Source organism: Bos javanicus, chromosome 12 (assembly GCF_032452875.1).
Source record: "Bos javanicus breed banteng chromosome 12, ARS-OSU_banteng_1.0, whole genome shotgun sequence".
In the NCBI taxonomy this organism is placed as follows: Eukaryota; Metazoa; Chordata; class Mammalia; order Artiodactyla; family Bovidae; genus Bos; species Bos javanicus.
Genome location: NC_083879.1, coordinates 36065052 through 36076908, shown reverse-complemented (window position 1 = coordinate 36076908; position 11857 = coordinate 36065052). Strand labels below are relative to the sequence as shown.

At 51.5% G+C, this 11857-nt stretch overlaps 1 protein-coding gene across 3 annotated transcripts; it reads right to left on the bottom strand.

Annotated features, from left to right (window-relative positions):
- Positions 1 to 3297: 3297 nt before the first annotated feature.
- On the bottom strand, positions 3298 to 11432 carry GJB6 (gap junction protein beta 6). 3 transcript variants are annotated; one of them, XM_061435013.1, is made up of 3 exons: positions 10783 to 10952; positions 9930 to 9974; positions 3298 to 4669 (listed from the first exon to the last, which is right to left on the bottom strand). In XM_061435013.1, the coding sequence occupies exon 3, from the start codon at positions 4653 to 4655 to the stop codon at positions 3870 to 3872; it is 786 nt and encodes a 261-aa protein (XP_061290997.1). In that variant the 5' UTR covers positions 4656 to 4669; positions 9930 to 9974; positions 10783 to 10952; the 3' UTR covers positions 3298 to 3869. The 3 variants fall into 3 exon arrangements, with proteins under 3 accessions (XP_061290997.1, XP_061290996.1, XP_061290995.1); XM_061435012.1 differs by lacking the exons at positions 9930 to 9974; positions 10783 to 10952 and adding an exon at positions 11356 to 11432; XM_061435011.1 differs by lacking the exon at positions 9930 to 9974 and having other exon boundaries at positions 10783 to 10970.
- Between the last annotated feature and the right edge of the window lie 425 nt (positions 11433 to 11857).

Sequence of the window (11857 nt, the reverse complement as noted above, 5' to 3'; positions counted from 1 at the left end):
TGTTGCTTTTCAGAAGACCCTATTAAAAAGACAAAAAGAAAAGTCACAGAGTGAAAAATATTTACAAACCACTATCTCTGTCCAAGGACTCATATTTACAGTATATCAGTTCAGTTCAGTCGCTCAGTCGTGTCTGACTCTTTGTGACCCCATGAATCGCGGCATGCCAGGCCTCCCTGTCCATCACCAACTCCCGGAGTTCACCCAGACTCATGTCCATCGAGTCAGTGATGCCATCCAGTCATCTCATCCTCTGTCGTCCCCTTCTCCTCCTGTCCCCAATCCCTCTCAGCATCAGAGTCTTTTCCAATGAGTCAGCTCTTTGCATGAGGTGGCCAAAGTACTGGAGTTTCAGCTTTAGCATCATTCCTTCCAAAGAAATCCCAGGGCTGATCTTCAGAATGGACTGGTTGGATCTCCTTGCAGCCAAGGGACTCTCAAGAGTCTTCTCCAACACCACAGTTCAAAAGCATCAATTCTTCGGTGCTCAGCCTTCTTCACAGTCCAAATCTCTCAAAACTTCAACAGTAGAAAAACAACCCAGTTAGAGAATGAGTGAAAGACATGAAGAGGACAGAGAGATGGCAAATAAACACCAAAATGTGGTCAAGTTCAATAGCCATTTAGGAAATGCACATGAAACATGCCTATCACAATGACAAAATGACATGGAAGCTATATTCAGTGTCTTGTAATAACCTATAATGTGAAGCAATCTGATAAAGAATATACATATATTCAGTTTATATATATAAACTGAATCACTTTGCTGTTCACCTGAAGCTAACTAACACATCACTGTAAATTAACTGTTAACTATACTTCAATTAGAAAAATGGTTACTAAAAAAAAAGGCTAAATGAAATATGAATGGAACGTAGTGACCACACCAAATGCTAAAGAAGCTCAAGAAAGACCTGGTGACTCAGATGTTGCTGGTGGGGATGTGTAATGATGCAGTTACTCTGGAAAACATCTTGGTGATTTTTAAAAACTGAAATGTGCAACCACCATGCAGTCCAGCCATGGGGACAAGCTCTTGGTGTCAGGCCCGTGTAAACCTCCAGAGAATAACACTGAGGAAAAAAAGTCCAGTCCCAGTCCTTGCACACTGCATGATTCCTTCCATGCAACTTTTGGAATGATGAAATCAGAGAAATGGTGAGCAGATTAGTGGTTTCTAGGAGTGGGTGGGATCGGAAGAGGGGGTTACTAGGTGTGGGTATAAAAGGGCCACGGGCTTCCCCACTGGTTCAGTGGTAAAGAATCCGCCTGCAGTACAGGAGATGCAGGCTCCATTCCTGGGTGGGGAAGATCCCCTGGAGGAGGAAATGGCAACCCACTCCAGCATTCTTGCCTGGGAAATCCCCTGGACAGAGGAGCCTGGCAGGCTACAGTCCACAGGATTGCAAAGAGTCAGACATGACTGAACACTCAGGAAAGGAGCACACCAGTTGTGTCTGACTCTTTGAGACCCCATGGATGTAGCCCACCAGGCTCCTCTGTCCATGGGATTTTCCAGGTAAGAATACTGGTGTGGGTTGCCTTTCCCTTCTCCAGGGGATTTTCCTGACCCAGGGATTGAACTGGGGTCTCCTGCATTGTAGGCAGATTCTTTACCACTGAGCCACCAGGGAAGCCCTATGTCTACATGTGAGTCTATAATTACCTCAAAATAATAAGTTTAATTTAAAAAAGAAAAGAGCATCAATAGGACAATTTGGGAATTATGAACACAGACTGGCTTTTTAGTGTGAAGGTGGCATTGTGTTTTTGTTTTAAAAGTTTAGTCTATGCTCCTTAAAGATCCATACAAAAATATCTCCAGATGAAATCATCTGTCTGGGATTTGCTTTAGAGTCATCCAGGTGGTTGCTGGAGCCAGGTGGGAGGGGATGGCCTCGTGGTGTCATGGTCCCCAAGCAAGGAGCTTTGGGAGCCCGCAGTGAGGGCACCGACCCCGGACACCGTCAGCCTGCTTTGAACCTTGGCTCTGCTGCTTATTAGCTGGGTGAGCTTGGACAAGTTATTTGACCTCTCTGACCGCAGTGGCTTCATCTGTCAAGTGGGGATAACATCTCATAAGGAAGGGTGCAGGAAGGGAAGGAAAGGTCTCCCTCAGAGGAGGGGAGGAGCCAGTGCAGGGTTGGGGCAGTGCCTCAAGGAGAAGCCACTGCGCTGGTGTCAGAGCGTCACAGGCCCTCCGGGCTGGGGGGAGGCGCTGGGAGGTGGGGGGCGGGGGGAGGTAGGCAGTGTAACCACCGCCTCAGACCCTGATGGGTGGCCAGAGACGGCTCTGGGAGCAGGAGCATTGAGGATGGTGAAGGAGCAGAGAAGAGATGGAAAATGGAAGAGGCAGGGGCCGGCTGAGAGCCCCGAGAGGAAATACCTCTCCCACGCGGAGGGGGTGCCACCAGGGCCGTCTCACCCACCTCCCAATGCTCCCCCTTCCTGTCTGTGGGCTTTTCCTGTGCAAACAGCCGTTTATCCAGAAAAACCGTCACCGGGATTACGGATGCCGGCTGGATTTTGCACGTGGAGATTGTAGTTTTGCTTTTATTGGCTGTGCCATGTGGCCTGTGGGATCTTAGCTCCCCAATCCAGGATCTAACCCAAGTCCCCTGCAGCGGAAGCGCAGAGTGCTGACCACTGGACTGCCAGGGAAGTCCTTGTGGCTTTGTTTTTATAGGTTAGATCTTGATTTTTGTGGATCACTACTTAAATATTTATGGATGAGAGAGTATGTCTGAAATTCAGACTCTGAAGGAAATGAGACTTACCGTTTTGTTTTTCTGGGGTCTACTCCAGGGTCTGGAACCCTGGAGACCATCCCTTGCTTTCTAGGTGTCTCTACACTTAGCCCGTGTGCCAACTGCATGCTTTCACAGGGGTGGCCCTAGTGTGCGACATCTGCGGAGTGACCGGTCCTGGGTGGTGCCCCAATGCCCTCACTAAGAGCATCTGTGTCCACCCATGAACCCCAATACCACCTGTGGGCATAGAGCTGGGTGCTTGCTGGTCACCATGGACCGAAGGGGCCCCTCCCCCAACAGAAGGGTGTAACCTCCCCATCCGCCTCCGTCAAGGCTGGGCTGACCCTGAGGACACTTTCCTTGTCCTGGAGCAACTGACCCTAACCCTCCCCTCCTCAAGGGACGTGAAGAGAGAGCAGGAGTCCATGGACTCCAGCCACTCCGGCCTCAAGCCCGCAGCCTCCCCGGCAACTGCTCCAACCCACTGATCAGGTCGCCAGGGATGTGACGCCCCAGATGGAACAGAAACCCTGAGCCAGATGGCTTCAGCAACGGACTCATCTTTATTGAGAGTGTATTCTTGCATCAGCTGTTCATAAGGATTGCAAATCACCCATTTGAAAAGCTTCCCCCTTCCATATAGCTCTGGCCATGCCCAGAAAGCAGTGAAAATACATTGTACAGCAAACACTTTCCACCCTAACAGCCACGACAGCTCACGACAATGCAGATATCTACAACAGGACAGAGTAAGTTCAAATATTAGACACTTATGGGATGATTCGAAAACTAACTGTGTTTTTCCAGGTAAAGAAGACCAGTCATTATAAAAATACTTTATATAAATTCAGAACTAAAACATTCAATCCTATAAAAATATCTTCTCCTAATAAAAGTATCGATTTCTAGATGAATGTCCTTTATCGACATCAGTTATGTCCTTAAGTTTTCAGGAAATACCCCCATGTCAGACTGTCCATTGAAACCCACATGTAAAGTCACACCATGGCCTGGTTGTCAAGAACGGACCACATGGTCCCGTCCCGGTTATTCTACAGGAAGTTAACTCAGGTGTCTATGAATTAGGAAAGCCAGTTATGCGGTGCCTTCCACTGTTTAACTGGGAAACCCGGTGATGGCGTTCTGCCCGGCCTCGGAAATCAGCTCGTTCATCTCGTTCTGTTTACTCTCCTTGAGGGCGTGGTTGGGGGGTGCTTTCTGCGTCTGCGCTCGCTTGGACCTCCTGAAACACACTTTGAGCAGCAGGTAGCACAGCTCGGCCACGTTGAGCAGCATGCAGATGACGGATGCGGAGATCATGAAGATGGTGAAGACCGTCTTCTCGGTGGGCCGGGAGATGAAGCAATCCACCAGGTTGGGGCAGGGTTGAATGCCGCACTTCAGCACCCAGGGCAGGTGGTACCCATTGTACAGGAAGTAGAAGACATACATGAAAGCAGCCTCGAAGACGATGCGGAAGAAGATGCTGCTGGTGTAGGTCCACCACAGCGAGCCCTCGATCCGGACCTTCTGCCGCTTGATGTCCTCCAGGTCCTTGAACTCACTCCTCGTCTCTCCCCGCCTGAATCGCCGGGCAGCCTCGTGCCTGTAGTAGGCCACGTGCATGGCCACCAGCAGGGCAGGCGTGGACACGAAGATGAGCTGCAGCGCCCAGAGCCGGATGTGCGAGACGGGGAAGAAGTGGTCGTAGCACACGTTCCTGCACCCGGGCTGCAGGGTGTTGCACACGAAGTCCTCCTGCTCGTCCCCCCAGACCTCCTGGGCGGCCACCACCAGGATCATGACGCGGAAGACAAAGAGGACGGTGACCCACACCTTCCCGATGCTGGTGGAGTGCTTGTTCACGCCCCCGACGAACGTGTGCAGAGTGCCCCAGTCCATGCTGCCGCTTCACCCTGCTCAGGTGAGAACAAAGCGTTGTGAGTGGGGTGGTCCCTCCGTGTAAAACAGCTCTAATGTCACAGACGGGAGCCTTTCTCTTGACATCACCCTCTTGCCTGCGAGTAGGCAGGTCTCTGGTGGCGGGGAATACCCACCCTGAGAACACTCTCAAGTTCTCATAAGGGTTTAGGATCATCTTTTTTAAAAAAAAAAGGAATATAATTGCTTTACAATGCTGTGTTAGTTTCTGCTGTACAACAAAGTGAATCAGCTATATGTATACATAAATCCCTTCTCTCCCACCCTCCATTCTACCTGTCTAGTCATCACAGAGCAGAGCTGAGTGCTCCGTGTTATACAATAGCTGCCTGCTAGCTATTAATATCTATTTTACACATGGTAGTGTATAGACATCTGGAGAAGGCGATGGCACCCCACTCCAGTACTTTTGCCTGGAAAATCCCATGGACAGAGGAGCCTGGTAGGCTGCAGTCCATGGGGTCGATAGAGTCGGACACAACTGAGCGACTTCACTTTCACTTTTCACTTTCATGCATTGGAGAAGGAAATGGCAACCCACTCCAGTGTTCTTGCCTGGAGAATCCCAGGGACAGGGAAGCCTGGTGGGCTGCCGTCTCACAGAGTCGGACACGACTCAAGCGACCTAGCAGCAGCAGCAGCAGTATATAGACGTCAATTCTAATCTCCAAGTTCGTCCCTCCCTCTCTTCCTACTCTGTGTCCACAAATCCGTTCTCTACGTCTGTGTCTCTATTGCCGCCCTGGAAATAGGTTCATCTGTACCATTTTTCTAGATTCCACATACATGCATTAACACAGGATATTTTTGTTTTTCTCCTTCTGACTTCATCTTGATTCAGCTGAAGTCGAATTATAAGTTAGGTTGCTGCCTGACACTGACCCAGGAACACAGGCAAACACATTCGTTTATAAGCTCCCTTTTAATTCTCGTTTCACTCTGGTCAAGGGATCACAGAGGTTTCTCAGTAGATTTTATGCATTAAATGGCTTATCCGAGGGGAAAAAAATCATTCATTTTACCCAGCAAACTAAGAAGGGACTCGAACAACATTATTTGTCATAATCACGTGCTCTCAGGAAGCCTAGTACCATAGCTACTCCAAGAGCCTCTTCCAGAAGAGAACCACAGGCTTCTACAAACAGGCTGACTTTGCTCTCCCGTCACTGGAAGTGCCGGTCCATGCTGATGGGCTCCAAGTTCACACCGAGAGCTACAAGTGGAGGGCCAGCCCCTCCTGCAGTGGAGTTCCCCCTGACAACGCCCTGATCCAGTATCCTGAGGTAGAGCCTCCACTGTGAACCTGCACAGTTCACATGGTGGATGCCTCCGCACCGCCAAAAGCAGACCTGAGAGCTGGTCAGCATCTACTCAGAACAGAGGAGAATGGACCCTTTGAGAATCTTCTAAAAGGGAAAGACCATCTCCTCAGAAAAAACATGCTCACCAGGTTCTCATGCCCATTTACAGGGAGATGCCCCCAAAAACCTTTTGTCCACCACCCCAGGAGACTTTCTTGCACTTGAATGTGGGTCAGGCTCCTCTCTTTCAGGCTGACTCCCCACAGTCTCTTTAGGGTCCCCCACTCTGTCCACCACCTGCTTCCTTGGCATCATACTGGCTAATACTAAGAGGCAACTGGGGAGGTGGAGGTGGTGCCCAGTTGCACTCAGGTGAGCCCAGGTGAGTCCAAGTGTATCCAGTTGAGCCCAGGTATACCCAGGTGTGTTCAGAAGCCAGCTCTCTCACATCCTATACTGTGAAAGGATGCCCCCATTTTGGTTGGCAGTCTGAGAAATTCATCTTTTGCCCTTGGTTTGACTTTTAGAGCACATGTTCTTGGGAAGACTCAAGGTCTCAGGAGGCCGTGCCTCCATCCACGTCACCCTGCATGGGACCCTCCTCTACTGTCTGGTGGGGGTGAGATGGGCGCTCACTGGGCAGGGGGATGGAGCACAGAGTGCTGGAAGCATCCTCTTCTGTCTTTTTCTTTGTCCAGAACAGTCAGAGCCAAGTACAGGGAAAGCCCTCCCTCCCTCCCTTCCGTCACCAGGGCCAACCAAACGACAGACCCTAAGCGCTGGTCAGCACTCATTGAGCATCTGCTGGATGCAGACATCAGCCATCACCCTTTAATCCCCGGGCCCAGCAGGGTCCCGGCCAAGGGGGCTCTCACACTGTGAGAAGCTGGCTGTGTGTCCAGGGTGTGCCAACTGCTGCAGCCAGTGTTCTCGTGTCCCTCATGAGGGACACCCGCATGACAAGGTGTTGGGAAGGTTCGAGAGCTCAGGCTGGTGAGGACAGTGGAGCCCAGTTTCCCCAGGCAGCTCTTCACTCATGTTCCCGGAAAGACCTGTACGCAGAGGGGCATCGACCTGGAGGTGGGGCAGAGCTGGAAGGAGCCCCGCGGGTGCTCGCAGCCAGAGGCTTGACTCCTATGTGGATCCAGGACAGGACCCAAAGGCAGATCTGCAGTCAGAAAGCCAGGTTTTTGCTTTTTTGAAAAAAAGAGCCGAGGAAAAACAAGCACACCTCTTTAAAAGCACACTCTTTAAAGTTGCAGTTTCTACTCTTTAAAGTTGCAGTTTCTGGTCCTTAAAGTTTTGATTGGAGTCGGTATGAGTGCCCAGAGGGTGGGGACATGGGGACCTTGGTGGGGAACACTGGTCCCAGGCTCAGACCACTGACCCCATGGGCTGATGAATTTCCAAGTCCACGGTAATGAGTCTTTGATCTAAAAGCCTTGTTGGAGACGATGTGGACTGTAGGATTGACTCAGCTCCTGGTGAAAGTTGTCAGAATAAATCCTCCCAGCCATCATCCTCGACCTCTGGAAGCACTGGGATACGCCCAGTGGGAGGAAGAAACGTGGTCGTCTGATGTCTGGACATACTTCACGGTGGCCGCTCACCCGGAAAGTCCCTTCTGTCCGTTCACAAGGTGGAGATGTTCTCCGGTTAACCAGAAGACCTCTCCCACAAAAGTGGGGTGGACTCAATGCCCAACCAGCAAGCTTTTGATTGATCAAATAAAGGTCACAGTTTCTCAAACTCTTCGAAGTGTAGAGAATTTAAACTCTCCCACTGGTAAGAAGGCTCTTTCCTCCCTGAGTTCTCTCTTCACAGCTGCCTGAGAAAGGCACAGCCCCCACCCACCCCCCAACCCAAGAGCCAGAGGCCACACTGGTTAGGAGGGATTCAGAGAGGCTGACGTCAAGGGAGAGGTCAGGAGGTCACCCCCCAAGTAAGGACCCCACTTTCTAGAGCAGATTCCTTCACTCCTGCCCCTGGAGCATCTCCTTAAAAAACAGGGACAATTATCCTGGCGGCAGCTTTATTTCTTTCAACTTCTCTGGGGACTTTGACTAAAATCAGCAATTTGCCTTTAAATAAAGAAAGAGTATCTTCCTAGGCTGTCCGCACCCTTCCTGGTGTCTGTCATCCTGGAGGCTTCTGTACTAGGAGCACTAGGGGACTAGCTGGGGGTGTGGACCCAGCAGCTGGGCAGTAGCTGCTGCCCCCAGGCCTCTTCCACGCCAGGACCGAGGGCAGCCCCCCATCCCCTGAAGGAGAGCCAGGGCTGAGCCTGTTGGAAACATTTTGGTTGCAGGAGACCTGCAGGGGAAATTACTTTCCATAATAACTGCCTCCCTCGGAACCACCACAATTAGTATTAAACAAAGTGCCTCTTTCCTTTCAGGCTTCAAGCAGGCTGCAGCCAACGGGAGGAGCTTTTTCAATAAAAAGTACAATATTAACTCTTTCCTTGTGGCCCAGATTGGTTTCTTTCAACTGGCGCCTTCCTGACTCTCCTTTAAGGAAAGAGTAGGTTTGCTTGGCCCCAGTCTCCAGCTGTAGGAAGATGGTGACGCTCAACCTCCTGGAGGCAAAGACCACTGGGCTGTGTGGTGTCTGTATTCACTGGACACATGGCTGCAGCCCAAGTGCTTTGCTCTGAAAATAGGGAACCAGGGACCTGACTTATGAAGAGACAGTGCTAGGAAGAGAGACTGTGCTTCCCTCTTACAATTCAAATAGTTTAGGTCCATTAACATTCCGCCTCAGCAATAGTTTTTTGTTTTAAAACTTATTTATTCACAACTAGTTTGGCTGACAAAGCTGTTCCAGTGTCACTGGTAACAGAAGCTAAACTAAAGGCCCAGGAACGACCGCATCCTTCAGCACCCGCCTCCAGGCGAAGATTTCCCAGGGCAGGACTCCCTCCAATGACTCATCCCCGAGTCTCTGATGGACCTGAGGACAGGACACTCCTCACTGCGTCTGCATCAGCTCTGGATGATGGAAAAGCCTGTGCTGATAAGAGGCAATCAGGCCAATGCAAAACCAGCACCCTGGGCTCCGGTCAAGGACTCACGGCTCTTCGGCCAGAGAGGACTCCAGGTGAGGGTCCCTCTTCCAGGCCATTGTTTTCCTGCACCATCAATTACCGATCACCCATCACCCCGCCTCCAGTGGCACTCAGCATCCCCCAGGAACAGGAACCCAGTGCACCTTTCGAGGGCAATGAGTATGTGACCCAAGAGGGAGAAAGAGTAGCTGTGCATAGCCCTTTGGCTCCTCCCTGGGTGTCCACTGCACGACCCTGGTGTGCCAGTTTTCCTTCATCCCCAGAACTGTTATGGGGGTTGTCTAGCCCCTGCCAGTTTCCTGATGCTGCGTACTTCAAATACACAATAAAATAAAAATAAAATTTTTAGTGTGGATTCTTTTGCTTATCAAAATAATAATAACAAAAAAACAATAATGATAAGAATGCCCAATGCTGAACCTCAAGCCCATTCCCTTCTTTAAGAAAAAGAAGATGGAATTTGAGGAATCAAATATACTCCCTCAGCCCCAGGTCAGCAGCCTGAAAAAAAAAACAACCTTAAACTCTCTCCTTAATCAAAAAGAGTCTTTTCCTTTTGTCTCTAGAAATCTCAAGTCATCCAAGGGGACAATGTGATAGCTGAATTTTAAATTTTAGTACTCAAAAATTCATCAACTGTCCATTCAAAGTAATGACCAGTAAAAATAAAATGGATTTAGGACTCATATACTTCTTCAAAATTAACTCAGTAAAAATGAAAAAAAAAAAAATCCAGTCTATGGAGTCTAAATATAAAAGTGGATACTTCATAGAATTATATGTACTTCTTAATCCATTTAAGAATTCAAAGAGTTAAAAAAAAATTTTTTTTTTCCCATTTAGCCGTTTCTGTTCATTCAAGCAAACCTGTGTGCCTTCCAAACATTTAGGGCCAGCTGGAGTTAAATGATCCTGGGAATAAAAACAGAAAAAGCCCTCAGGGACCCAGTTTCATTCTCACGGATCAAGTGTGTCAAACAGAAATCTTAACATGACAATGGAGTCACCTTTGCAGACTTGGAACCCTGGGCTGGAAATTATTTTCCCACAATTTCATTCTAACATTTTAACAAAAGTATACAAACCACTCACAGCTCCTGGGACACTGAGAACTAGCTGGGGAGTGTGGTGAGTCTCCTCACACCCTATTGAAATTGTTCAGTCAGAACCTCTGCTGGTTCTTTTCCTTCTTAAAGCTCTCATAATTCAGAAAAGTCAGAAAAGGAGAATGAAGTGCCCGTTTCCGGTATCAGACTTTGTTTTCATACAGTGGAGCAGCTGAACCGACTGGCATCTTCCGGGTTGGGTCAACGGGGTGACGGCAAGTGGGACCCCCCCAGTTATGTCGCAGGCTCCTCTCTTCATAACCCATCTCCCCTGCCTGGCAGGGTTCCCATGTCACCCCAGAGTCTCCGGACGAGCAGCACACAAGGCTCTGTGAGTCCTGCAATTCTAAGGAGCCTGGCTGGGGCAGGAGTCTCTTCTAGAACACTGGCCAGAGCTGGGGCAAGAAAAGGCTTCTGTGGCATCAAGTCTGCCTGAGAAAGAGAGCAAGGGCGCCTGGATGAATTCAACCAGGCACTCAACTCACAGTGAAATGCCACCTGGGGAGGCGATGCCAGGGTCGCTGGCCCCTGCCTGTGTGGTTGCAGGCCCCCAGCCCCTCGGGGTCCACAGATGTGTCCAGCTCACACTCATCTTACACTCCGTCCGCACTCACCTCACACTCTGTCCACTCTCCAGGAAGGGCGGCCAAACCGGTCACAACCACACACCTGTGCCAGGTGATACCCGGCCCGTCTCCCCCACCAGAGGGAAGAGGTCTTTGGTGCCTCTGCCTTTTAACTGAGATGTGTCACCAGTGACACTTAATTACTGTTGTCCAGTGACTGTTTTCTTGTCACGTGTGGCCCACAGGCGCTCCGGCTGACATCACGGGCCACTCCCGCCAGTTCTCCCTGGGTTTGTTGGTTAGTCCCGCGCCCCCAAACGCGAGCCCGACCTTGCCAGTGACCCGTGAAAGCCAAGACACACCAAACCGCAGCAGAGGAAGTGGGGGAAAGGGGCCCTTGAACACACTCGGCGTGAGGCTTCTATAAAACCTGCTGTGCAAGTCCGGGGGGACCCGGGGAAAAGTCAAACCAGTCCATCCTCGTTCCTGCGAGCAAGCCGGCGGCGGGCGGGAGGATGCGGGGCGCAGGAGGATCTGGCCGACTGTACGCCGGAACAGGGTCGCCGACAGGGGCGCGGAGGGGGGTTGCTGAGGGCCAGGGGACCGCGGGCGCCGACCTACCTGCTCCGGCTTCTGGATGCAATTTCTGCGGCCGAGATGGATGGCGCGCCCCCCTCCCGCCGCTCGCCTACTGCGCGCGCTCTGGGCGCGGGGTCCCAGGGCGGCGCCCCCGCCTCGGTCGCAGCCGGACTGGCAGGAAGGGCCGGGCGCCGCGGGCTCGGCGGTATGGGGCGTCTGCAGGGCCCTCCGCCCGCTCCTCTTGGGGATGGCCCGGCTCCCACCTGCAGCGCCTTTTAACCGCGCCCCACCCCGCCTCTGTCCTGACGCTTCTCTGGCGGGAGGCGAGAGGCCAGCGCGCGGGGATCAGAGAGCGCCCGCCCCGGGGCACACGGGGGTTGGGGGCGCGGGGCTCACGGGGATGCACGGGGGTGCGGGGCTCACGAGGGCGCATGGAGGTGCGGGGCTCACGGGGTGTGGGGCGCACGGGGGTGCGGGGCTCGGGCTGCGGGGCAGGCCTCCTCTTCTTCCTCCATTTGGGGTCGCGGGGCGCGCGGCCTGGCTC

Coding starts and splice junctions, on each gene's coding strand:
- GJB6 (XM_061435012.1), bottom strand. CDS start 4,655: ATGGACTGGGGCACTCTGCACACGTTCGTCGGGGGCGTGAACAAGCAC.